At 49.7% G+C, this 25,041-nt stretch overlaps 1 protein-coding gene across 2 annotated transcripts in view; it reads right to left on the bottom strand.

The window, feature by feature from the left end:
• The window catches only part of LOC116824626 (uncharacterized), a 75,689-nt gene that overhangs the window by 2,478 nt on the left and 48,170 nt on the right, over positions 1–25,041 (bottom strand). The window contains exons 8-13 of one of the 2 annotated variants that reach the window (XM_075060376.1): positions 24,733–25,041; positions 21,987–22,144; positions 16,341–16,540; positions 11,253–11,320; positions 8,898–9,065; positions 5,019–5,090 (exon numbers count right to left, since the gene is read on the bottom strand). In XM_075060376.1, the coding sequence (XP_074916477.1) occupies positions 5,019–5,090; positions 8,898–9,065; positions 11,253–11,320; positions 16,341–16,540; positions 21,987–22,144; positions 24,733–25,041 (975 nt within the window). Of the gene's footprint in view, positions 1–5,018; positions 5,091–8,897; positions 9,066–11,252; positions 11,321–14,552; positions 14,955–16,340; positions 16,541–21,986; positions 22,145–24,732 lie in introns of those variants that run through there. The other variant, XM_032780031.2, reaches the window with a different exon arrangement.

Here is a 25,041-nt window from a genome sequence, read left to right as displayed (position 1 = left end):
GAGATTGTCATAGAACATCAGGGTTGGAAGGGACCTCAGGAGGTATCTAGTCCAACCCACTGCTCAAAGCAGGACCAATCCTCAACTATTTTTTTTTGTCCCAGATCCCTAAATGGACCGCCCCCAAGGATTGAACTCTCACCCCTGGGTTTAGCAGGCCAATGCTCAAACCACTGAGCTATCCCTCCATTGGGGATTTTTCCCCTCCTATTGCCTGAGCCCACCCTCATTGTCTCCCATCTGCCATCACATAACATCCCAGTGACAACTACAGCACTTACATGGAAAACCAACACTCGGCTGTACTTTAGCACAGTGTAATGCAATTCAGTGCTGGAATCAAAGAAAAGGAGCCAGCCTCATGAGGTCTCGCTCCATGCGGTTTGGGAAACACTGCGTTAGAGTGAATGCCAGGGCTCCATCCCCACCGAACACTGAGCTGGTGCGCCATGGCAGAGCTGCCCTGCATGGTACTACAGGAAACCTCCAATGCAGCATACAGAGATTGGGAGGGCCAGATCTTGCTACAAAGGGAGGAAGTCCCTGACGGCAGTGAATGAATAGCCAGGTTTTGTGGGGAAGAGGGGGGAGTCCCATGAGGAACCCAAATGACCTCAAGAGAGAGGCAGGCTATGTCACACCACCCAGGCCGACAGGAAAAAAACTTTCTAAAGCAGTGCAGTCAATTACAAAAGGCAGGGAGAGGAGCAAAGGAGGTCAGTAATACCCCACCTTCGGTCATGCCCCTTCCTTTGCCAGCAACCACCCTTCCCACAGGGAGGAACAGCAAAACTCATGTCCTATATTGTGCAGGACTGCTGCCTTCCTCCCTTGAAACTTCAGACTGAGCCCACAGGTTTATCACCAATCAATCAATCAAATGCCACACGTGATCTCTGACACAGAGGGAAATGGCTTAATGCCCCCCAGAGACAGCCTCCTGTCACGTAACACTGTCATTTGACATTGGGAAATAATGCCCCTCCCGAGCCAAGGAAGCCCACCCCTGCATCTGGCAAGAGGGGCCTAGTGTTCAGAACACTGAACTGGGAATCAGCAGATCTGAGTTCTACTCCTGGCTCGGCCCCTGGCTGACACTTTGCCTCTCTGTGCCTCAGTTTCCCCATCTATAAAATGGGAATAATGATACCTTGCTTGTAAATTGCTTTGAGATTTATGGATGAAAAGAGCTCGACATTAACAACTATTTATTCTCCTTACATGCCATGAGAGAACGTTCAATGGGCTCAGTGGAGATGGTAGGCTGAGGGCTCCCCTCTGACCCAGTCGCAGGGCCACAGTACTGGAGCTACGGCTAAAGGCTGATCTCGCAGTATGCATGGTGTTACGCACAAGCCGTCCCAAGCTTTTACAGGGTTTGTGGTGGGGATCTGGCTGTTGACTGCAAGCCCCAAAGAGCTGTTTATTCAGCTTGCGCTTAAGACCATCCCTGGGCGAGCTTTTAAGTAAAAACAAGGGAGCAAGTGGACCCCATCAGCCAAAGGGCAGTGGTAAAAGAGAGGCAGGAGATGGGGGGCAGGATGCAGCACTGGGACAGATAGCTAACTGAAGCTTTCCCTAGCCAGAGACAAGGAGGGAAGGGGACACTGCATTGGTTTAGCTGGCGCTAAGAGGAAACCATCACGTGGGGCCCCAAAATCATGAGACTGGCTTAAAAATTATGAGATTAAAAATACATAAGCGTGAAGTCTTTTTCTTTGCCTTTGGAGCATTTAGGGTTCATGTTTTCCAGCTGCTCTCCTCTTATTGTGGTTATTTATTCCATGACAGAAGTCGCACTGCAGAGCTGGGGTCAGCACTCTCCATGTGCCACGCTCAAACCCAGCCAAGACTGGCAGATTGGGGGGCCCTGCTCCAGTATCCACTGAAGTCAAGGGCGTTATTTCATCAATTTCCATGTGACTGGGATCAGCCGCCCCGACCTGCGGCGGGCTCAGCACCCACAGCTCCCACTGAGGTTCAGGAGGACCTCTGAAAATCTGGCCCCTTTCTGCTATTGCAGAAGGTCATTCGTTTCCATAAATGTGAGCCAGGAAACCTCAGAATCCCCGCAGGCAAGGACACATCCAGCTTCCACAGATGGCTGCTTCTCAGGCACAGCATGGAGCAGGTGAGGAGAGCTGGGCATTATCTAGAGAAATTGCTCATTAATCCCCTGCAAGTCTTCCTCCTTCCCCGCCTCGCATTTGCACCTCAGAATTAGAGATCCCTTTTTTCATGGTTTTGAAGTGGACATTGCATTTAAATGTTACAAATCAAATGGCAGTAAAAATTCAAGAGGACTCCACAGGCGGCAACAAAGGGCATCTCCCTGGCTCTTCGCAATCAAAGACCTCAGGGAGGCTGTGTCCAAGGCAAAATTAGCTTGCCAGGGTGCTGCAATTTAGATACTGAATTCATTTTGGGGACGAAAACTTAGATCTTGATAAAACAGCTCCCTATACACACACATACACAAATCCCTGTTTAAATGGAAAATCACTCCCGCAATCTTCTCTCTTTTGAAGTTAAATGGAAATAGTTCAATTAACAATCAGGTTATAGTGCCAGGCAGCGAAAGTGACTCAACATGGCTATAATCAGAAATGAAACTGACATGGCTGCGGTCACTGCCTAAACCAGGGCTTCTCAAACTGGGGGTCAGGACCCCTCAGGGGGTCGAGAGATTATTACATGGGGGTTGCAAGCTGCCAGCCTCCACCCAAAACCCCACTTCACTTCCAGTATTTATAATGGTGTTAAATATAGAAAAAAGTGTTTTTAATTTATAAGGGGGGGTCACACTCAAGAGACTTGCTATGTGAAAGGGGTCACCAGTACAAAAATTTGAGAACAACTGGCCTAAGGGCAGGGCAAATAAACCACCAAAACTAAAACTCGCCTGTAGTGTTGACAATTTCTGACAATGCCTGAGCTCCCAGAGTCCTGTGATTAGGTGTGAACCTCAGCTTTAATTAAAAAAAAAAAAAAAGTTTCTAGCCCTCCTGGCTGTGGAGAAAATTTTGAAAATGTGACCCCTTAAAGTCCATAACCATAAGACATATATTATATATTATTAGTATTAACACAGGAAGAACCACCAAAAACTTATTTTAAAAAGCTTCTGGCATGAAAATAATCTCTCATTGTTCTATTCCTGGCTCTGAGATGATGTAGCCCAGTGATAGATGTGATAGAAACCAGCCAGCGTTTAAACTGGGGGGGGGTGGGGGGGTAAGCTAGGGAAGAGGGGCAGCAAAGTGTTGCAGACCCGGCAAACAACAACTTACATTGAGCTGGGTTGCTGAAGAGTGAACTTTAAGCATTGTCTTACAAAATCTGCTTCTCTCACATGACGACAGACATCACCACTACCGCTACATTTTTCAGACCGTGTTAAGCCCCAAGAACGCATAATAAAACCCTTGGCCTAAATTGTCCAGAAATGAGTTGAGACTGAGCCTGCTAACTTCAAACACCTTAAAGGGTCCTGATTTTCACAGGGGGGTACTCAGCACAGGCTGAAAATCAGCCCCTCCCTTTTACAGCTGTCTCAAGTTGGGCACCCGAGATCACAGGTCACTTTTGAAAACGCAGGCAAGCAAGAAAGAGAGGCTACCCCCATTGTAGGATGGTTATCTCAGAAATCTGCAGCTTTGTTTTGTTCACACAAGTTAACTATGTACTTATGCCCCACTGACTTGTGTACATGCTTGCGTGTTTTGCTGACTCAGGGCTTTCATGGCATGAGGCGTGAAATCCAATCACCCACCCTTTCTCAGCTTGCATAGCAACAAGCCATTTTTAACCACTGATCATGCATTGACATCAGCAATGTAGCAGCTTTCCCTTCCGTGTCAGCATCCCCAGAAGGAGCCTTGGGATTCCTGGCTCTGGCTGCGGCAGTGTTAACAAGAAGTAGCTGAAGATAGGTAATCGCTCCACTTTGAAAGCGGGCAGAAGGCCAGAGGGGACGGTTTCTGTTGGAGGCACTTATCTCTCATCCATTATTAACAACAGGAATAAACAGATGCCACAACAAAATGCAACAGGCAGAGATGCACTGAGGAGATTGGGGGGCGGAGGTGTTCCAACTCTGCTCCCCAAATTAGACAATTTAAACCAAAAGTGGCGTCTCGGCCATGCTCAGTGACCTGCTAGGGGGCAGGATTCAGCTCGCTGTGGAGATCAAACTACCAGGGAAAGAGGGGAGATGACAAGGGCCGATCTTGAGATTTCGATGAACTATCATCTCTCACCCCCACCTCATTGTTGCAGCCAGAGCTTTTGGATCTCACTCCTACACGGGGCTCCCTGCTGGTGGGTGCTGAGCCCGAGTGCAGAGCTCTTAGCAGGATCAGGGCTTGGTTTGATCAGGGTGGGGGATGGAAGGGAAGCCCCTGAACAGCAAGGAGGCACTTCTATGGCCTTGGTGCTTTGCAACAGCTTGTGTACGTCATTACTTACATGGGGGGGATCCTCTTTATCATCCAGGGTCTGATTTGCACAGGTGCTGAGCACCAGCGAGGCTAACTGAAGAAAAGGACAGCTTGGGGGGTGCTGAACACCACTGAAAAGAAGGGCTTGTGCACACATCACGCTACTACCCGAGGGCCCCCACTGGGATTGGGACCCATTCTGTTAGGTGCGACACAACGGCATCGGAGAATAATGCCACCTAGCTCCTCTACAGCGCTTCCCATCAGTATCATTATGCTCATTTTATACATGGGGAAACTGAGGCACAGGGCAGGGAGGGACTTTCCCAAGGTCACCCAGCAGGGCCAGGAATAGAACCCAGCTTTCCTGAATCTCAGTCCAGTGCTCCGGCCATTACATTGCAGAATGGCACGGTCCCTGTCCCAAAGAGCCTGACTCCTATTCCTAGGGCACTGAGAGCTTTCCCCTAATGGCTGTCCCAACGCACAGGTCTGTCCAACCACTGCACCAGGCTCAGCTCCTGGTCTCAAACACACCCGCAGCCGCACGACCGAACAGAAAATGAAGAGGAACCTTACAATTTCTTGCTCCTGATCTTCTTGGTAGTCATCCATTGGCTCTTCCCTGGCTTTGTCTGGCCCAGCGGCACCCTGGAAACACAGGAGAGCAGACATTGGTAGGTCGGCCTCTTTAAAGCTCCCAGAAGCACCCCCCGCACCCAACCCCAATCCTGACAGAGCAGCAAAGCCGCTTTGGAGACCCAGACTTTCATGTATTAGAGCCCCAGGTCTGGAGGCTGCTGAATCAAGACCCTGGAACATCAGAGGCAACCCCATCTCTGTTGGGTGCTTGTCCCCAGTCAACGCTTCTGTCTCCTTTATCCTGCAGGCAACCAGGGGGCGGATGGAAACAGCCAAGTCATTTCCCAGCAGCCACGTGCCTTTGCATCTGCCTATGCATAGGAGCCCTCTCATGGTATGGATCAGCGCTGTGTCAGAGCTCTGCATGGAGCCCGGGTGTGCAAGCAGCCACCCTGGGTTGAACAGTCCCTGCAGACAGTGGGGCAGCATCTGTTAGAGAGCGAGAGAACAAGCTCATTGGCAAAGCCGAGCAGCAATCGTACAGGGGAGCTAGTATCCAATGCCGGGGAGAGCCGTTCTGGGCTCTATGAGACAGCAGGGAGAACAGTGTCACCGGTCCCCACTCCTCCACCCTACTGCAGCTGCCCAAGACACATTAGCAAAGCACAGCCGAGTGCAGACCTTCCAGTCAGGAGCCGGCAGCGAAGACCATTCCTTCTATTTGCTGCCCATTAAAATGAGAGATGGCAGCTGTCTGGGAGGCAGCCTGAGAAAACGAATAGCAATTCAACCTTCCTAGTGCACGGAGGGCTGCAGAGCACCCCCTCGCCCGGGGAAATTGCTGGGCTGAGCGGCTCGCACTGAGGTGGTCTCCAAACAGGAGCACAAGGGGGAGTCATGATGTAGCACTGTCTCCACCCACATTCAGAGCCACAGCCTCAGCTGGGGTCAATCAATGCAGCTTCTCTGACTCCAGGTAAGCTCCGGTGATTTGCACCAGCTGAGGATCTGGCCCATGGCTACTGCCTGCTTCAGACTAGCGGGGAAGGATCCGGGGCAGCTGCAGGGCACCATGGCCAAGCCTGTTAAAACAGGGCGTGGCCATGAGAAAAAGAGTCCATGGAGGGGGGAAGTCACTGGATCATTCTCCTCTCAGTAGCAGTGGCTGAGGGCTCCCTGCTCATTTGGGAATATTCATGGGTTTGCATCCTGGCTGAATCAGTTCAGCTGTTCATTATTCTGGGGGGCAGCCTGGGCCAACGCGCTGGGAGCGAAAACAACCAGGTTCCAGGCCCAGCTCCTCCACTGAGTCAGAGGTTGGCACTGGCTCAGGAGAGCACCAGGACTGGTATCGGACAGGGGCAGATTGTGCCTGACTCAACCCACAGCAGCCTGCCCAGCCACAGAGTCAGAGACCAACAGAGCTGATCTGAGGGGGATTTTCTTGGAACCTCTTGCTGGCGAGCATGAAATATTAATGCTTCCGATAATTTACACCTCCCGCAGAGAAGGACTCAGCCATGCTGATACAGCTCCTGATTAACAGACCTTCACTCGGGGCAATGATTCAGCACCTCCTCATTCACCCGACGGGCTGAGCTGTGAGCAGGCCACCTGCTCCTGCCCAGAGCTGCACTGACACATGCTGCCCTCCAGACCCCCTAAATGGGTCCCAAAGCGACTACCCTCCCCACTGGGCCCAGCAGGGAGCTAATTACAGCCTAAGGGAACAGTGCTCCGACACCAAACCCAGCTGACTGCTCCGGTCAGAAAAGCAAGCGGGCAGAACAGAAGCCAGGCATTGCGCTAAGGTTTGCAGCATTCGCATGGTGGGAAGGAGCAGGCTGAGCAGGGAGATCCAACAACAGAGAGAAAGGGAAGCAAACAAGAAAGGTAAGAGGGGGAAAAAAAAAAAAAACACAACAGACGAGGAGAGTTCTGGCCTCTGGTTAGTTTTGTCCTCCCTAGGGCTGTAGACTTTATCCTTTCTTGTCAGCCATCTGACTGCCAATGCTCTATTTATACCTTGTGCTTATGCAACTCTGGCTGCCGCAGTATCTTGATGCTGCAATATAGATTGTAACAAACTCGTAATGACAGCCATTCAGAACAGAACAGCAACAGCAGGGATAGAACTTCCTCAAAAGCACAGGTCTCTCCCACTTGGACTACAGGAGAATCACCGCTTCCTATGAGCCATATAGAACTTATGACACACAGTTGTGCAGTTCTGATTCCATCCAGTAGTTCATTAGTAAGAAACTGACCAAGCTGATTAAGGAGTTTAAATTTCCCTCCCAAAGGAGTGCTAAGTTTGCACAAGTTTTCACTGCCTGCGCCCTCAGGTCTTTCCTCCTAAGGTGCCTGTGCTCTGTCCAAACAGCATGAACAGCTCAGCCTAACCCTGTGCAAAGACAAATAGTTAAGGTACAAATTCTTTTCCCACTAAGGAGCTGGAGGTTTTATTCAGCGGATGCAATCCTGCAGTGGTGGGCTCTCTGCGCCAATGTCTGTTCTATTGGTCTGGAGTGCTTTTAGACTTGCTATCAATCATCAGTTTAGAGCCTGACTGATAAAATGCTGCTTTTAAAAACAAGCGACATAGAGAACTCTCGGCACCCTGTCAAAAGAAGCTAATATTTCCCTGCTGCAGAGTTTCACTCCAGACAGCAAGAAGCACTTTACAAAATGAATGGCTTCCCTCTGCAAGCGAGCATCTCTTTGGAGGAGACAAGATTCTCCCTCGCACAGCGTAATTGCCACCAGTCCACCACAGCTGCGGCCACGTCACAGAAACATGGGAATCACCAAACTAGATCAAGCAAGGTCCATCTAGTCTAGTGTCCTGTCTCTGACCATGGCTACAACCAGCTGCTTCCGAGGAAGGTGTGAGAATCTTGAAGTAGGCAGAGAAGGGGATAATCGGCCTCCCACGTTACATCTCACCCTGGATTCTAATCGTGCAAAGTTGGCTTAAGCCCCAAAGTAAAAGATCAAATTTCTCCAGAATTTTGATTGTCCTTAAGTGTGACAAGCAGGATATTCCATCAGTTCCCCTTTGTGAGTCTAGTTAAATTCGTGGTCTTAGCTTCCTGGGATTAAACTGTGGCGCTCATTGCCCCAGGGTCCGTGAAAAAGGATTTCCTTTTATCCGTTTTGAATGTTTCACCTTTTAGTTTCATTGAACATTTCTTGGCTCTTGTGTTGTGAAACCGAGGGGAGAGAAGTTTCTGAGTTACCTTCTCTAGACCTGGCATCAACTCAGGAGTGCTTATTGAGAGCTGCGGGGCCCTTAAGGCTCTAACACTAAAGACATGGCATCTGCCAGGATTCCCAGATTTCAGTCCTCCTGTGCTTACACCTATTGCCAATGGTGGCAAGTGGCCTCAGCTGGAATGAAGTCCACCTTACAACCACATTTCTGCCCCTTCCCTTCACCCCCTGAAGAATTACGGTCTTGGGAGGCCCAGCTCCCAGAGTGGCATCAGAACGGGCTGAAGAGCAAGTGGGACATGTTATACAATAGCTGGGCAGAGAACAGGTGCTGTGGGGTGCTTCCATGTCAGCCTCAGAGCAGGTGGAAGAGGGAGAAAGAAGGGCAGCTTGCCAGTAGCTCCTGGAAGCCAAAAGAAAATTGGTCATGACCCAGCTGGAACTCCATAGCCACAAGCTTCCCAGAATCAGGAGCAGGAGATGATGGGGGAAGGGTTCTCTCACTGCCAGCCCATCACAATATAGCATTGGAGCTTGGGGGTGAAAATTCTCTTGGGGGGCATGTGTCCTCTTCCTCCTCTCACTTGCAGGGCCAAGAACCCTCTTCATCAACCCCCTGACAGCCCTCCCTGCAGAAATGGCTTCCCCATCACATTACATTACCTTCAGTGGCTTCTTTGTCTCCTCTTTCTCTAGCACGTTGGGTTCCTTGTATGTGTCTGATTGGACCCCCTTCTCCTCAAAATCCGGCCTCTCCAGCTCGGCCTCCTCAAACTCATCTTCTCCTTGGTTATTGGGGTCCTGAGCAGGGTCTGCAGCATCATCAGGCATCTGGGTGAGAGAAACCTCTTGTGAGCACCCAACACCCCACACCCAGGACACACGGTGGCCAATACGAGCTGGCTTTCTCCAGCACTTAAGCCCAGGCCAATGAGTGGGAGAAGCTACAGCTGGGGACACCAGCTTCCAGGAAGGAGGCTTCCCACCTCACTGCAGCAGTCCTCCTCAAGCTGGATCTCAGGGGTTTCGCCAGATCAGAGTCTCCTCAGATGAGACTGTAAGAAGTTATGGCTAAAGTAGGTGATGGGGCCTAGCAAGAAGAGACAATCTTCTTTTCTAACCAATAATTTGCCCCCCTCACCTCACCTTCTGCCCCTGCTGAAATCCCATGGCATTATATGTGTGTCTATCCTGTGGGTCTCTCCATTGGTCCAGCTACGTTGGTAAACAAAGAAACACTAAGCAGGAGTTGAGTCTTAATGAAGTTCTTAGGAAGTCATTGCCTGGAATCTTTAGCAACCAAAGGAAGGAAACCACCTCACATAAGAAAGTTGTTCCATTCCCTGTGAGGCAAGCCAACTCATTGGCAATAGGTGCGGTGACCCTAAATCAGTCCCCCGGAAAGGAGGAAGCTGTACTCCCTGTTTATCAAACCGACCTCAGAAGAAAAAGCTGCCTTTAGCCAAAACAAATCTGCCTTTTGACACAACGCTTCACGCCTTGTTATGTGCGTGATGCTTTCAGATCTAAAGCTCCGGGAACCAAAAGCCAGGACGGTTTCCTTGGCACAGATGTTCTCAGGAGGTACATCGAATCCTGAGCTCCAGCAGAGAGAGGCAGACACACAGCTCCAGGCTGTGGGAGATGCAAGACTTCTGCCTTGTAGCAGATCAGCTAGAAACATACCCTGTCACTGAAATAAAAGAATGAACTGGGAGGGAGAGGAGGCACCATCATCTCCCGTGCTTAATATCTGCCATGGTTTTGTTTTGATATTCTCCTCTGTAGGTCACCTGGGAAGAGTTTGTTTCCTCTAGTGCAGCTGGATCAGCGTTGACTCCTATCGGGGGGGGGGGCGGGAATTACCAGCTGGCTTCCTCGATGAAAACATGGACGTCCTCCCCTCTAGGGAGGGCACAGAAAGGTGAAAGCTTGTGTATGAGTCAAAGTCATAGATAAAGGTGCGATGTCCCAAGGACCTGCAGGCACCACGGTGGGCAAAGGAAAGTCAAACAGGCTGGAGGGCCAAGGCCCTGCCAGTATCACGGGGGAACACTATAGAAAGGTGCAGGGAAAGAGCACTTCTCTCTGAAGTTACTGCTTCTCTTAGGGGAGCCTGGGCTCTCTCCTTCAGCCTCTCCAAGCTAAGCGAAGGGAGATACATGGAGCTGAAGCTCTCCCAATGGAAATCGATTACCGAACGAATATCACTTGGCACTTCCATAGTGCGTCTCACCTTCAGAGCACTTTACAAACCACCAGTGAATTAGCCAAGCTAGCCCGACCATCGTCAAATACCAGTCAGTGCATTGCCTCTCCCAGAGCTTGTCAGAGAAAAGGATGTGCCAGTAAATTTTTTTCCCCTGCAATCTGATCAGCTTTACAGATGGATGAAACAACCTCCTTCCGCTAGGGCAGTGGTTCTCAGTCCTTTTCCATATCACAACCCCCTTTTCCATACAACAACCAGCACCCGCTCCTCAGGATCCCTCCCTGCATCCACACAGCAGAGATCTAACTGGGACCTATTTAGCCATATGGGAAAGGCAAGGTGCTCAGGGCCCCTGAACAGCAGGTTTGTGGCCCCCCAAGGTGAGAGATTCTGCAACTGACTATATACAAGATGTCATCAAACAAAAAATAAATATTCCCCACTCCCCTCATACCACACATGCTCTGTTTGACCAGCTCTGCTCCACCTAACACCCATCAGAGAGAGGTAATTTTACCTGGTTTTAGGGTAGGAAAAATGGAGGCATAGAAGTGACTTGTCCGATGAGAACTCATGGCAGAGACCGAGATTAGAACTCCCAGCGCTCACCCTGTGCTGACCATACCTCCCGTTAGCACTCAAATGGATGCTAGGAAAACGCTCACTATTCTTCATTAAAACACAACCCTCTTGGGGGCGGGGGTGAGAATGACATGCTACATGGGCTGCATGGAAAGCGTCTGCTTGAACGGAAGAGTTTGGTGTCAGTCAGATTCAAGTGATGACAACATGGCGACTTCTCTTACCATTGGCTCCTGGACCACCGCCTCTTTTCGCGTGTGCATAATCTCTTCTCTTTCGATCATCCCAGCATCTGCAAGAAAAATGAAATGAGTCAGTCCAGCCAACCAAAAGGCTCATCCAGGGAGCAGCAAAACTGGCACTGGCAATGTGACCGTTTGGCCCTGTACGCCGTGGAAAGTTCTCTCTCTCCTAGAGAAAGAGAGTGAACTGATCACTCATGCCTACCTGGGAAAGACACTGCATTGGGCTGTGATGAAGCATCACTGGAACCAGAGAGCAGGCTGGTTACCACACCCCAGAACAGGCATAGCGTGGAAGCTGATGCAGTGTTGTCTGCCTGTCTCTGCAGATAGCCAGACACAATATCGTGGAGGGGTGTGAACTAGTCCCCATTCATTGTAACGGGTTAATCCTGGTGCCTAATGATAGTATGTTAAAATGTCAACGTTGATTGTTTCATCAACAACCACTTTAGTAGCATCTAAATAATAGTAGTGCTTATTTGCCACGACTGGATGTAAGGACAGTGCTCGGGTAGCAAGTTGCAGTCAAGGGCAACAGGGAAAGGAGCAATTCAGTCCCCTGCCTCCAAGATCTGAAGTCACCTTTGCCTCAGCTGAGCAGAGGCACTTCCACTGCCTCCTCAGTGCCAAAATCCAAAACCACTTCCCGCATATTCGTGGGTGCCAGAAACCCCCTCTACCCAGCTGCCAAAACCTCGCCTGGCATCTATGGTGCAGGTACATGCTGGAGACACAAAACCCTCTGGGTCTATTGACCACTGACAATGTGGGGAAGAGTGGAAAAGACATTTAACACCAAGACAAATGTACATTCCCAGAAACAATGCACTGATGGGCGACGCTGGGGGGGGATGGGTACATCATTTCAGGGTCCAAATCTTGGCATCAACATTGTTCCCCATGCCAAGTTTGCAAGAAAAACGACTCCGCGTAACAGTAACAGCTTTTACAGGCAAGGGATTTGTAAGGCTGCCTTTTTGGAGGCTTAATGATCCCTGATGTGCCAATGACACCCATCTACTTCCTGTTAGGTGGCAAGGTAGCTGGAGTCAGACCACAGGGCGATTGGCTTACTGAGCCACCGGATGCTCAGTCACTCATCTGTACATCTCTCTGTCCCTTGGGCTATTGCAGAGGCTGGGTGGTATCCATGGAAACAACCTAGTTGCGCAGCCAGGCAGAGAATCGCTCCCGGCCCCGCTGTGCCGCGGGTGGGTTACAGGTCAGTGCCACTTCGCCCTTTGTCGGCACGTGCTGGTTGCAAACGAAAGGTCAGTGCTCCACGTGGCAAGGGAGAGAGGAAAGGGGAACCACATAGAGTGTCCGTTAGGGGGAAGCAAGGTGGCTCATTATGTTTATTTCTCCCGTCGTACATTTTGGACCCCGCACAGCCCTTTGTTTTGACCAGAGGGAGGCCCAAACTCCACTAGATCTAGATCCGAGTAGGTCCAGCTACAGCATCTGGTTGCGCTGGCTTCAATGGTCATGCTGACCACTGCAGCGGCAAGCAGAGCAGGTTGATATGGGTGATGCAAAGCAGCCTCCAGCACAGGCTGCCCCTCTTTGGCCTGCTGTGTAATCTACAGGGCAGGTATGTCCCAGGAGAAGGCTGCAGCAACAATCTGTAGTGCTCTGAGGGAATGCAAGGCGCCACGCCCACTCTTTCACTCCCAAAGTGGCAGGAGCTGGGAGAACTGAGGAGGCAATGCACAGGTCCCCTGAGGGTGCACACAGCACAAAGGAGGGGCAGCCCATAGGGCTCCGGACAGTTAGAAGCAGGGTTTATGAGCCGTGAAGAACATCCCAATGAGAATCCTGGTGACCACACGAAGGCAGACTTGGTGTAAAGCAGGAAGCACTGGAAAGAACCATGGGGTGCTAACAGAATAATGAGCCGAGTTTCCAGGATGGTTCCCCCACTCAGAAATGACCCCCCCCCCCGAAAAATTAAACAGCTTCGTTCACTGTAGTCTCTAATCCTGGGATGCGGAGATGGTTCTCCCTCCAGGCTCATGGTCCAAGTCTGGCTGCATTAGACCCAGTGTCTTTGAGGTCTGGATGCATTTTTTAATAGCAAAAACAAGCAACAGGAAAGAAGTCCTGCCTGAAACGCTTCTCAGGACTCCGGCGGGGCGGGGGGGGGAAGAGAGCTGAGGACTAATCGCCCATTTCGACAGTGCATCATTTATTATCCTTCTCCTAATAATCCTCGACAAGAATGACCTTAACGAAGGCAGGGGGCAGGGAGTCGGGGCCGTGTTTCTGTGCTGTCTGTCATCAGCATTAGCCAAGTTTTCCCTCTTGAAACATTAAGTAAGAGACCAAGAGGCAACAGGGCTCCCAATTAGATAGTTTCATGGCCTGGGCTGTAAAGTCGTTCCCTAGGGCGTTAATCCCAATTAAGACATGGAGGCCAAGTCCTGCTGGACCCAACATTCCCCCCCATTCCCAGCCCCGCAGTGCGAGCCTGTTTCCTTCAAAGAGGAGTTTGCTTTGATGTGAGGCAATTAGTTTGATTCTTCTAGGGGAACCTGTTGAAAGCAGGTCATTTAAAGATGAAATACCAGCTGGGTCCTTCTAAGGGAAGGGACAAGGCATCTGGGCTTTGAAACAAGAACATAGTTTCTCCTCTCTCTCTCACACAGCCCCCACACTTCCCTGTGTCCAGTTGACTGGACCTGATCAGCACAGGATCAGTTTAATATCAGATATTTGACATGTTAGAGAGGTTCTCCTGAACTGGAAGGGCACTGACCCAATGATCTAGACCTTTCCTTCTTATCTTTATTATGGCCTTATCATCTACGGCTCTGTTACTCGTACCGACCTGCACCTCTGCCCTCACCACCACCACTATTCCTAATCTGAGCCCTTTCCTGAGCAGAGAATGAAAATTGCACCAAAATCCACTGGCAAGAGTTCAGGCTGAGACCACCAAACTCATTGTCACTTGTGATCTAAGCCAGGATTTGAACCCAGATCCCCAGGATAGAATCCAGGAGCCCTGACTCCTAAACTTCCTGCCCCACCTACTAGCCAACCTGTCTAAGGAATATTTCATTCAGAATCCCAGTGACACTTAGATACAGGTCACTGACCAAAGGCACCAGAGATTTTGTTAGTTCAGTTTGGTCTAGTAACCCCATGCGGTTTCACTGATCAAATCTGCATTCTTACTGTAATTAACAAAGTTAGCTTTTTAGACCCGAGAAGTTAATCAATATTTGGGATCTTGTGGATTGTTTCAGTTAGAGCAGAAACTGATGATGGAGTCAGGTATTTCTTTGATGCAATCCTGTTTATTTACAAAGAAAGTACATGAAATCCTGTTTCCCTGAACACACTAGGAATCAAAAAGCAGGGAGATAGTTTCTCTGTTCACAGTTCCAAGCCCTTTTCCAGCCAGCGCTCTGCTCAAAAGCTCTCACTTTCGTTTTTTCCCCCTCAAGGTCACACATTTCTCTCGCTGTCTCTGGGGCTTCCTTGTTGCCTTCACTCTTTGAGGTGTTTCTGCTGCTTCTCTCCTGTACACAGACGCACAGCCACAATCAAATATATCCCTCATCCTTGCATTTGTTATCAGATCCCCAGGAAACTCCTTGGACCGCATGGCTCACACACTGCCCAGGCTTGAAAGCAGTCTAGTCCTTGGGAAGTCATCTTCTATTGTTTCAGCTATCGCTAAACAAAGGGGAAATTCATTGTTCCCCCAATTCCCCTGTTTGGAAGCCGAAGCTGTCCAGCATGACAACAATGAGGCGGTACGATCGCCCAACCCTCAGCTTAACAATATTTATACATTATGCCTGTGAAGTGAAGCAGAGATAAAGGCTCTTCCCTCACAAACCTCAACTGGTCAATTATTCAGAACCAGTTTCCAGGCCTGATGATGGGTCACACTGGGTCAAATGCTTCCCCCTTTGCCCCGTTTTAATACCTTCCCTTGCAAATACATTATTAGATGGCTGAGCCAGTCCAGGGAGTCTGAATGCAGTTGGAGCAGCAGAGTGTACAATTCTAACATGTGCCAAATGGTTTGAGGGCTGGTGTCCCCCAGTTGCTCAGAGTTTGAGTCTTCCAAGATGGCTGCAGTTGTCTGACTGACCCATGGAATTAGCTGGCCTACGAAATGGCTTGCTCATCACCCCCAAAGGATGCTGGGAAATTCATCACCATGATTAAGATGGGAATCCCTCTTCCAAACAAAAGCAAACAAACAAAAAAGCAAAAAGAAATCACATGGGAGACTGAACTCAAGTCTTGCAAGAAATATTGGAAGGGGATTCTCCATCCCTCTCTTATAGACGGGAAATAAAGTGCCGCGACCTGTGTGCATATTGCTTTAGTACATATGATGCACATGGCTTGGAGAAAGGGGACAGGTCAAGGTTGGATGAAAGGGCCAACCTATCCCTGATAACAAGATGATGCAGTGCACTCCTCAGATGACAGCCTCTCCTGTAAATTACTTCAGGAGGTGGGTCCCTTCTCCTTCCATCCCTAGGAAAAACTCCTTAGTCATCCATAAGGGGACTGCAGATTTAACATCTTCCTCCCGGACACAGCAGCAGGCAGGATGTCAGGGGATTCCCAGAGCCAGGCTCCATTTCTGCACTTTGCAAGACAGGGAGGAGAAGAGTTTTTAAAACTCCTAGCAATTGTACCTCTTTCGCAATGACACATGCCTTGGTTTACCTGTGCTCTGAGCCTATCGGTGCTAACCTAAGCAGGGGTGGGCCATGTCAGTATTTGAATGGGGGTCCTCCCAGGAACACTCGGGGAGTGCACGTATTAATGCTGGAGTCACTGGGGGCTGCAAGCATTCTCCTGCAACACTGAGAATCCAAACAAGACCGAGCTAGGGCATGAGGCAGAGGAAACAAAAAGAGACTAGAAGCTTGGGTAAAAGTGACCAAGTTTGGATTATTTAAAATACACAATATCTCTTAACAAAATTTTCCAATTAAAATTTCTCTTGAAGTTTTTGAGAGACTTCCTTTGTTCAAAAAGCAACCCCTTGCTAAGCATAGGTCATTACTGTACTTCACTGCGTTATGGAAACCATACCCATCTCGAGTTCTTCATCATCTGTCCCTTCCTTGTCTCCTTCCCGATTGGCTATCGGATGCTCCACCCCTCTTTGTTGATTGGCCAGCAACAGATTGGCATTCTGCTCAGATCTGGTGTCAAAGTGAAGGTGCTTTGGGTAACCGTGCACTTGTTCCTCGTCCATTCGGGCATTCACTTTGTTAACAATGTCTTGCCAGCTGCAGCAAAGTAAGAAACAAAAAACAGAACAAGCCACACAGCTTGTTGGCATTTCATAATCTAAATGCAAACAGGGAAAGAAAAAAACAAAAACAAAACCAAAAAGAAACCCACCTCCCACACATTCAAAACTCCTGCCTAATTGTACATCTCAGGCAAAGGAGCTGATTGCATTAGTTATCGCTGCAAGCTACACGGAAAAGCTATAGAACAATTTGTGCACTACACAAATGCCAAATAAAATGTGTTTTATAAATGCAATGTATTATTATTAGAATGGCTTTAATCTGTTATTCATGCACGGTGATAAATTATCCATATAGCAGTGGCAATATTTTCTAACTCCAAATTGATACATTTTCATGCTTCTCACATATTAGAAGGCATAAATTTGCCTTTTTGGAAAAATACCAAACCAAAAGTCCTCTTTTTGCCTCAATCTTTATGTAAAGTAATAATGCTGCTTGTACCACAGTCTTCTAGAATAATTAGTCCATACTCTGAAGAATCATTATTGAGAACTGTAGAGTTTCGGACGACGAGTGTAGAAAACCTTTTTAAGAAAAGTAATGATACAGTAAAAGTTTTGCCATCCAGCATATTGAGGGATAGGGGGCTGCCAGTTAGTCAAATATTCTGGTTCACTAAGAGTTATACTTACCGATCGAATACTAATTTTCTGGACTGAGGCAGAGAGATAGGGTGTGGGAGGGGGTACAGGGTCTGGGCTGGGGGTGCAGGCTCTGGGGTGGGACCAGAAATGAGGGGTTCAGGATGAGGGTGGGTGATCTGGGAGGAGGCAGGGGGTTGAGTGCGGGAGGGGTGAGGGTGCCAGCTGGGGCTCTGGAGTGGAGCCAGGGATGAGGAGTTTGGGGTGCACGAGTGGGCTCCAGGCTGGGGCCAAGGGGTTCGGAGTGCAGGAGGGAGTTTGGGTGTGGGAGGGGGCTCAGGGCTGAGGCGCAGGAGGGAGTTGGGGCGTGGGCTCTGGGAGGGAGTTTGGGTGGAGGAAGGGGCTCAGAGCAGGGGTGCAGGAGAGGTTTCAGGGTGCCGGATCTGGGCGAGGCTCACCTTGGGCAGCTCCCCGCAAGCTGTGACATGTCCCCACTGCTCCTAGGTGGTGGCGCAGCTAGGCAGCTGTTTGCGCTGCCTCCACCCACAGGACCAGCCCCCACAGCTCCCACTGGCCACAGTTCCTAGCCAATGGGAGATGTGGAGCCAGCACTTGGGGCGGCGCATGGAGCCCCCCCACAGCCATTCCTCCACTTAGGAGCAGCAGGGACATGTTGCCACTTCCAGGGAGCCAGGTAAGGAGCCTGCTGGCCCTGCACCAACCGAACTATGAACCAGACTTTCAGTGAAGATCAGAAATGCCGGTTGATAGAGCTTTCTGGCTGGTCAAGTGCCAGACAGCTCAGCTTTTACCATATAAGGAACTTGTTGCAGTGTGGCACAGCAGAGAGCCTTTTGCTGATCTATTTTAATACAATCTCTCTCATAAGCAGTTTGTAGTAATTGTGACAGATGTTGTGGTGAATGTCTATTTGGGTCTCCTCTTTGGGGTGTGTGGAGGGGTCTGTCTCTTTTAGGGCCCGATCTCTGTGACCAGCCTGTGAGCCTGCCTCTGAGCTCTGCGGAAGTACGGGCAGCTCCTTCTGGCCAGCCATAAGCTAGGCTGAGAGTTTGATCCCTCCCTGTGAATGCTTTGCCTCAAACATGCTCCTGTTGCTACCTGGAACCACTCTCTGTCTGTCTGCTTCCCTCTTGGCACAACAAGGCTTTAATGATGGTTGGCGACAGGAGAAATGCCAAATGCCACGCACCTTCTTTTCCTCAATGCTGCCAACTCTGCATGGTATCTATACCAATCACTGGGTTGAGGAGCCAGTCTCTACATGGCCAGTCAGAGGCTCCACTCCCTGTCTATAAATGTGCAGTACAGATGCAGAGAGATGGGCTGTGGAGGGGTATTTAAGGTAGGATACCTATGCAGATATTCTCAACCAGTGCCAGAGGGAAGTGTCTTATGTAGGGTACAAAGATAGCCCAGACCTCTCCAACATGGAGGCTGTTCTCCACCCAACTCACTGAAGAAATGCAACATAATGGATAAGATTCAGAATCATCCAAGCACCTAGCCTCACACTTCTGAAGATCTAGAATACACTACGAGCCAAATCCAGACCTTGAGATTCACTCAAGTGGCACCTACCTACACTAGGCTTGAACTCGGCTTCGGCCCTGATTTCTGAAGAACTCCTTCACATTTTGGGGAATGAACCTTAAAGGTTCAGAATGCAGGGAAAGCCCCCAAAAGACCAGTTTGCTTCTCTGAACACTGTGTATCCCCAAAAGCAGCAGAGGAAACTCTCCAGAACAGCTACAAACACTTGCAACATGTCACCACTTCCAACACCCATCCCAGAGGCACGGAGACTTTAGGAGTGAAAAACGATGGGCACTACCAGAACTTTTGAACCTCAAAAAATGACTTCAGTTCACATTCAGATTCCTCTTTTATACAGCCTGAGATCCCCAGTTCAGATGCACATGCCAGCTGAGATTTTCAAATCTGCCTGAGAGATCTGGTCACCCAGTTGCTATTAAAATTAGTGGGACTGGTGCATCCAACCTATGCGTCTACATTGCAGGCTTGACCTGGGTCCTGGCTCATGCACACACGAGCACGTTAGCTAAGCCCACCTCCAAGAATCCACATTGCTCTGCCAAATGTGCTCTACACTCTGTATACCCGTGTCCACACCGGGGCTGCAGCTACCTGTGCCTGGTGCAAGGATTTCTGGGTGCGTATCCCAGAATTCTTGGTGTCTAGCCAACTGGAGCCACTCCAGGATTTGGTTCCTGGCTTGTTGTAGAACTTGTCTGTCCTCCCCGAACCCTTGTGTGGAAGTGGTTTGGGCTCACCAGCACCAGCTCTGCATGCTCCTCCCTTCTGCCTGTTCCCATCAGGCTCAGCTGCTGCATTTAAAGCCAGCACGCTGCACTGCACAAGCTTTTAGAAAGGAAATCGCAGCCAGAATGTCATCCCGGATCACCCACCACAGAAACAATCAAAATGTAAATCAACCATCAAGAGCCTCTCTGGAATCTGCTGATCTAATCCACCCCTGCAATAGTTCCCAATCCTCACAGTGGACAAATGGCTTCTTTGCCTCTGGCATGCTGTGTTATTTTTGGCACTGACATCTCCAAGAGAATGTCACTTTGATGTTCCCCCACCCCCTCAAACACTGTCCAGGTAACGTGACAGTCCCTAGCTGCTCTGATGACTTTTTGACCTTAGATCCATTCAGGGAGAATGCTCCATCAGTGCCATGCTGCAGCCTCCGTCTCCACGTGCCAAACAGCTCAACGCTTGTGTGCTCTGACTGATTTACTGGTGACAAAGTCCCCTCTGTGTTATATGCAACAACATATAGCGCTGGTGCCTTCAGTGACACCCACCTCCACTGACTTGCATTGCTCTGCATCCTCTTTGCTTCTTAACTCCATTGGTTATTCGTACAGTTGTTGTTTCAGTGGAACGTAGAGGACCAGACTGAGATCAGGGCCCTATTGGGCCAGGTGCTGTACAGACACATAAGAGGCAGTGCCTGCCCTGAGGAGCTGGCATCTAAGTGAACAAGAACAACGGGCAGGAAATGAACTGTTACTGTTCCCATCAGAACTCAGTTGACAATTCAGAAGCTGTTTCTCCCCCAGCTTGGCTGCATCTGCAGATCTAACGGGAGCCACATCTTGTTTGTTTCAATGAAGTAAGTAGATGTAACCTGGAGATCTGTAGGGAGCAGATGAGCTGAGAAAGATGCTCTTTTCAGCTTTCATCATAGCCAGCCTTGGAAGAACTGCAGTATCAGAAAGTGTTTTCACATGCAGAATGCTCATTCTGCTACCTGCTCAGCAGAGTCCTTCACTCAGACAATCAGCTCTTTGGGGGCAGGGACAGTATTTTTGTTCTGTGTTTGTACGGCTCCTGGCACAACGGGTCCTGGTCTATGACTGGAGCTCCTAAGTGTGCGTGCAACACAAACAATAAAAGTATCCATTTCATGATCTCAGTGTAACAGTCTCTGCCTACTTCTGAATCCACCTTTATTTGTAAATTACCCAGAGAGCATTCCTCTCCTCTCCCCTACACCATGGAATGAAGGCTGAGTGATGGAGGTTGCTATGTACAAAGATGCCTTCTGCATTTGTCTAATAAAAACTACAGCCCTCAAGAGGCTGGGAAATTTCCATACTAAGGCCTCACCTAAAAAGAGAAGTTGCACCTGTTTTAAATCTCTTTAGTTAAAACCGTGCAAGCCGCTGTGTGGACATAATTCCATTGGTTTACATTTACTGAATTAAGCTAAAGTTGAGATAAGCCAATTGCAAAACAATTCAAATGCATCTACTCAGGAGAATGCACCAGCGTTTAACTCAAAGAGATTTAACAAACCTTTTAAATCAGTGCAACATTTGTATGTAGACAAGGTGTAGGTGTCCACCTTACAATCATGCAAAGCTCTTCAAAGAAGCTTTTCCTGCTGGCATGACAGAGACACGGACCCAAGCAACAGCTCCATCCACAAGATAGAAGAAAATCCACAAATGAGAAGAGGATAGAACCGTCACCTCAAACCTGGATGCAAAGCCAGGAGAAGTCAGCATCTCAATTGGGGCCAGTCGCCTGCCACTTCTTGATGACCATATAACCTTGAAGATGACAAGCCTTCAGCTCTTGCTTTGGTTGTTCCCACAGAGCTTGACGGATTACTGATTAATTAGTGGAAAACATGAGTGAGCCTCAGCTTTAATACACAGCTTAACGCCTCTTAATTAGAGAAGCTGATGGGATCCCTTAACAGCCCTTTTGCTGAGAATGTCTGGCCTCCACTTTGCTGCATGTCTTCAGCTTGCTAAATAAAACAATTTTTATTTTTAATTCCCCCACTGCAGAGAAGTTGGCAGAAGTCAACTCAGAATTCTGCACTGCCATTTCTTCTGGCTAAGACTCAATCCATGCCTTGCACCCTGCTCAACAGAAGCTCCCCAGTCTCTCCTTACTGCATGACACCTACAGGACTGGTAGCCAAAGCCCACTTTGCTGGCTAAACACAGCCCGCGGAGAGTTCTGCAACATGGCGCCCTGTTGCCCTCCCCTTTCACATGGAAATGAAATCCACCAGGCCATGCGTCCCAGCGTGCAGCGCTGCATCTTGACACAAGTGGCCTGCGGCTTGAAGTAAGATGGATGTTGTATGGACAAATCAAAAAAGAACAGAGCATGCTGGGACCTGGAGTCTTCATTTGCAGCTCTTTATATCGAAAATAACACTGAACACCCCAGCAAGGGGAAGAGTTCAATGGGCCATTCTTGATGACCTTCTGTAGCATTCTTCCCCCTGAAGCCTGAGGGTAAGAGGAGAGCCCTGTAATACAAACCTTTGCATCTGCGCCGGTTTGTTCTCTGCCAAGGGATGGTTGGCTGGAGCCGCCTCCTTCTCCAGTGTAGATGGGCGTTTCAGATTAGGCACCACCCCTCTGGGAGCATGGTTTTCCTCACTGGTTTTCCCCTGAATGCTCACCACCACCTTGTCATCCTGCAGAGAGGACAAAGAGCTGTACAATTTACCTGGCCACTTGGACCCTCACGGCCGCCTTGTGTTTGGAAGGTTCCTGGTTTTGGATCACATCTTTCATCAGGGAACATTAGAACAGCAAATCGCTCTGCAGGGGAGATACCAGCCATGCTACCATTTCTGAGTGAAAGTAAGTAATTCATGTCCCAGAGAGAGAAGAAAAATACCTTTCTGTTGGGCAGGCTATGTGAAATGTAAATGCCCTGTCCTCAGCAGGCCAACGTCCACGGGACAAAAGGGCAAGCCTATGGTCACACCTTAAAATAAGGGTACAGTAACTACCATGTAACTCCATTGCAATTAGCGTTATTATATTGTGGTTTGGCTTCTCAGGATGTAATTAACACTTACTCATCTTCACAACATCTCTGTGAGACAGGCCGGTGCTATTATTAACTCCATTTTACAGATGAGGAACTGAGGCATCAAGTGACTTGTCTCAGGTCACACAGTCTGTGGCAGAGTAGGGCGTTGAACCCATTCTTCTGAGTCCCAGGCCAGGGCCCTAGTCACTGGACCATCCTCCTGAGTCCATACAGGATGTCCTTCCTCCAAGGCAGAGACCAGGAGTGTTTCTGGACCAGGCCAGCCATGAAAAATCCACATCCACATGTGGTTTGAAAGAAATATAGTTTGGGGCTCCCCAACCAGTGGCTGCATAAAAGATGCCTGCAGTGATGCACAGAAATAGGCACTGACTGATCAGGGACCAACATGGTTTCCGGTGCCTCTTTCCCCCACCTGCGCTCTAGAATATTTTCCCCCTGTCTCTGGTCTTCCCGCATACACCAATGTCCAGCTTCACTTCTCGTGTCTCTACACCGGGCTAAGGCAGCATTTTTAGCTCTACCTGCCCATCACTGTGGGACCCTGAAATGTGGGTTCCTGGCTCTGCCGCAGACTCGCTGTGTGACACGAGGCAAATCACTAACTGGGGGAAGTCAATGGGAGCTGCAGGCGCTCAGCAGCTCGGGAACGAAGGTTCTTAGTCTCTCTGCACCAGCTGCAATGCAGGGGATGATCATACTCCCCTGGGGGGCAGGTAAATTCATGATGGCTACAAACTGCTCAGATGCCATGGTGAAGAGTGCAATAGAAACGGCCATGAGTAACTAGGATAAATATGGCTGAGCAGTGCCCTCCGGAGCTAGATGAATGAAAAGGAGAAGCAGAGGACTTGGCTGGTCACTCACTTATTCCCTGTCCATTGGCTGATTGTGGAGTCAGTTCCACTGACTGCACAGCAGAAGAACCAGCCTGCAGCTGATACCCTGGGATTTTATGGGTCTTTTCCAAAGCCCATTGGAGCAAATGGACAGGCGCCTCCTAGTATGTGGATGAAGCCCTAGGTCCACCTCTGGGCTGTAGCTAGATGGCAAAGTGGGGTAGCCAGGATGAGGTTAGATGAAGACACTCAGGGTGAACTATTTGCAGAGCAAGCAAGCATTCTCCAAGGAGCAGGAATCCCTGCTGCCATGGGATTGCAAGCAGCAACTCTTCTCTGTACTACTGTCCAGCAGTCCACAAAGAGAGTGAATCAGAGTCTAGAGAGAACTGGGAAAATGAGAAGCGGAAACAGTCTGATCACTTCATTAAATCCTGCTTGGCTGCACCTCAGGCCAGAAGTCAGCACTCTCCCCCTGGAGGAGAACACCCAGGGAAGAGGAAAATGCAAACACCTCACAAAGGATCATTTCCTGAAGACTGAGCAAGAGAGGGATTCACCTTTCCCTTCAGCTCAGAGGGAAGAAATCTCCAAATGAAAATCAAAGCTGGAAACCAAAAGCAGTCAGACTCCAGGGTAGGAAAAAAGTCATCTCTCACGACCAACAGAAATAAAAACACCCTGCTTGTTCGCAATGGATCTAGGGCAGCAGTCGCTGCAGATTAGCACATTAAACCATGCCACAGCATTCCGGGGACTGGAAAACACGGGGTGCACACTAACATTTAGGAAAATGGTCACATTCAAGTGCAAAGCTGCTCAGAATTCATGGTTTGCCCCACTTCATGGCATGGGCACCCCCGGAAATGTTTCACCTGGGGCACGCTCACCCTGCAGTGGTGGCTGGGCCTGGCTCCCCACTCTGGTCGCCATGACCCAGCTCGTGGGATCGCGGTGCCACCAATGCCACTCACCAAAATTTGACCCGGCACCTCCGTCAACAGGGAGGCGCTACGGAGCCAAACCTGAATGGCGCTGAGGCTCTGCACGACAGGTCACCAGGCCACTCAGTTTGGGGGCCCCCTCAAATGGGAGCCTGGGGCAAACTTCCCTTTCTGACACCCCCCATTTTGACACATCTGCCGCTTCATTACAGACTGCAGGAATGGACTCATTTTTGTGCTGAACGACATCTGTTTCCCAGGACAGGGGGCTGGTTTCCAGGCAGGCTGGTTTCCCTTCCAAATTTAAAAAGAGGCTGCTGGATCCCGACAGACCCTGGGGTTCTCTCTCACTCCCTAGGTCTCAGCCTGACTGGCAGCCTGTGCTGTCTAGTGTCAGAGGCTCTCCCTAAGTCCTGGCCTGGATCACACACTCCACTTACCGGGTTTCCATTCTGCACACTGTTCACTGTCCGCGTGAATCGGATCACAGGGCTGTCCCCATGTCCCTGCGGCCGGGGAGGCAGGGCTGCTGGTGGTGGGTTGGCTTCCTGCAGTGGGGCCGGATGGGCGAACAACACATCGCTCTGAGGCCTGGAGCCATCATTATTATGCGAGGTCTGGCCTTGGAGCAAAGTCCCCTCTCCCTGGCTCCTGACCCCCGAGATCTGTGGTCTCATCAGGCTCCCACCAGCGGGCTTCTCCTGATCCACGGGGTTCAGCGGCATTTTGGCCCTGTTGGCTGCAAACAC

This window comes from Chelonoidis abingdonii, chromosome 23 (genome assembly GCF_003597395.2).
Source record: "Chelonoidis abingdonii isolate Lonesome George chromosome 23, CheloAbing_2.0, whole genome shotgun sequence".
Lineage (NCBI taxonomy): Eukaryota > Metazoa > Chordata > Testudines > Testudinidae > Chelonoidis > Chelonoidis abingdonii.
This window is presented reverse-complemented; position numbering and strand designations above follow the sequence as displayed.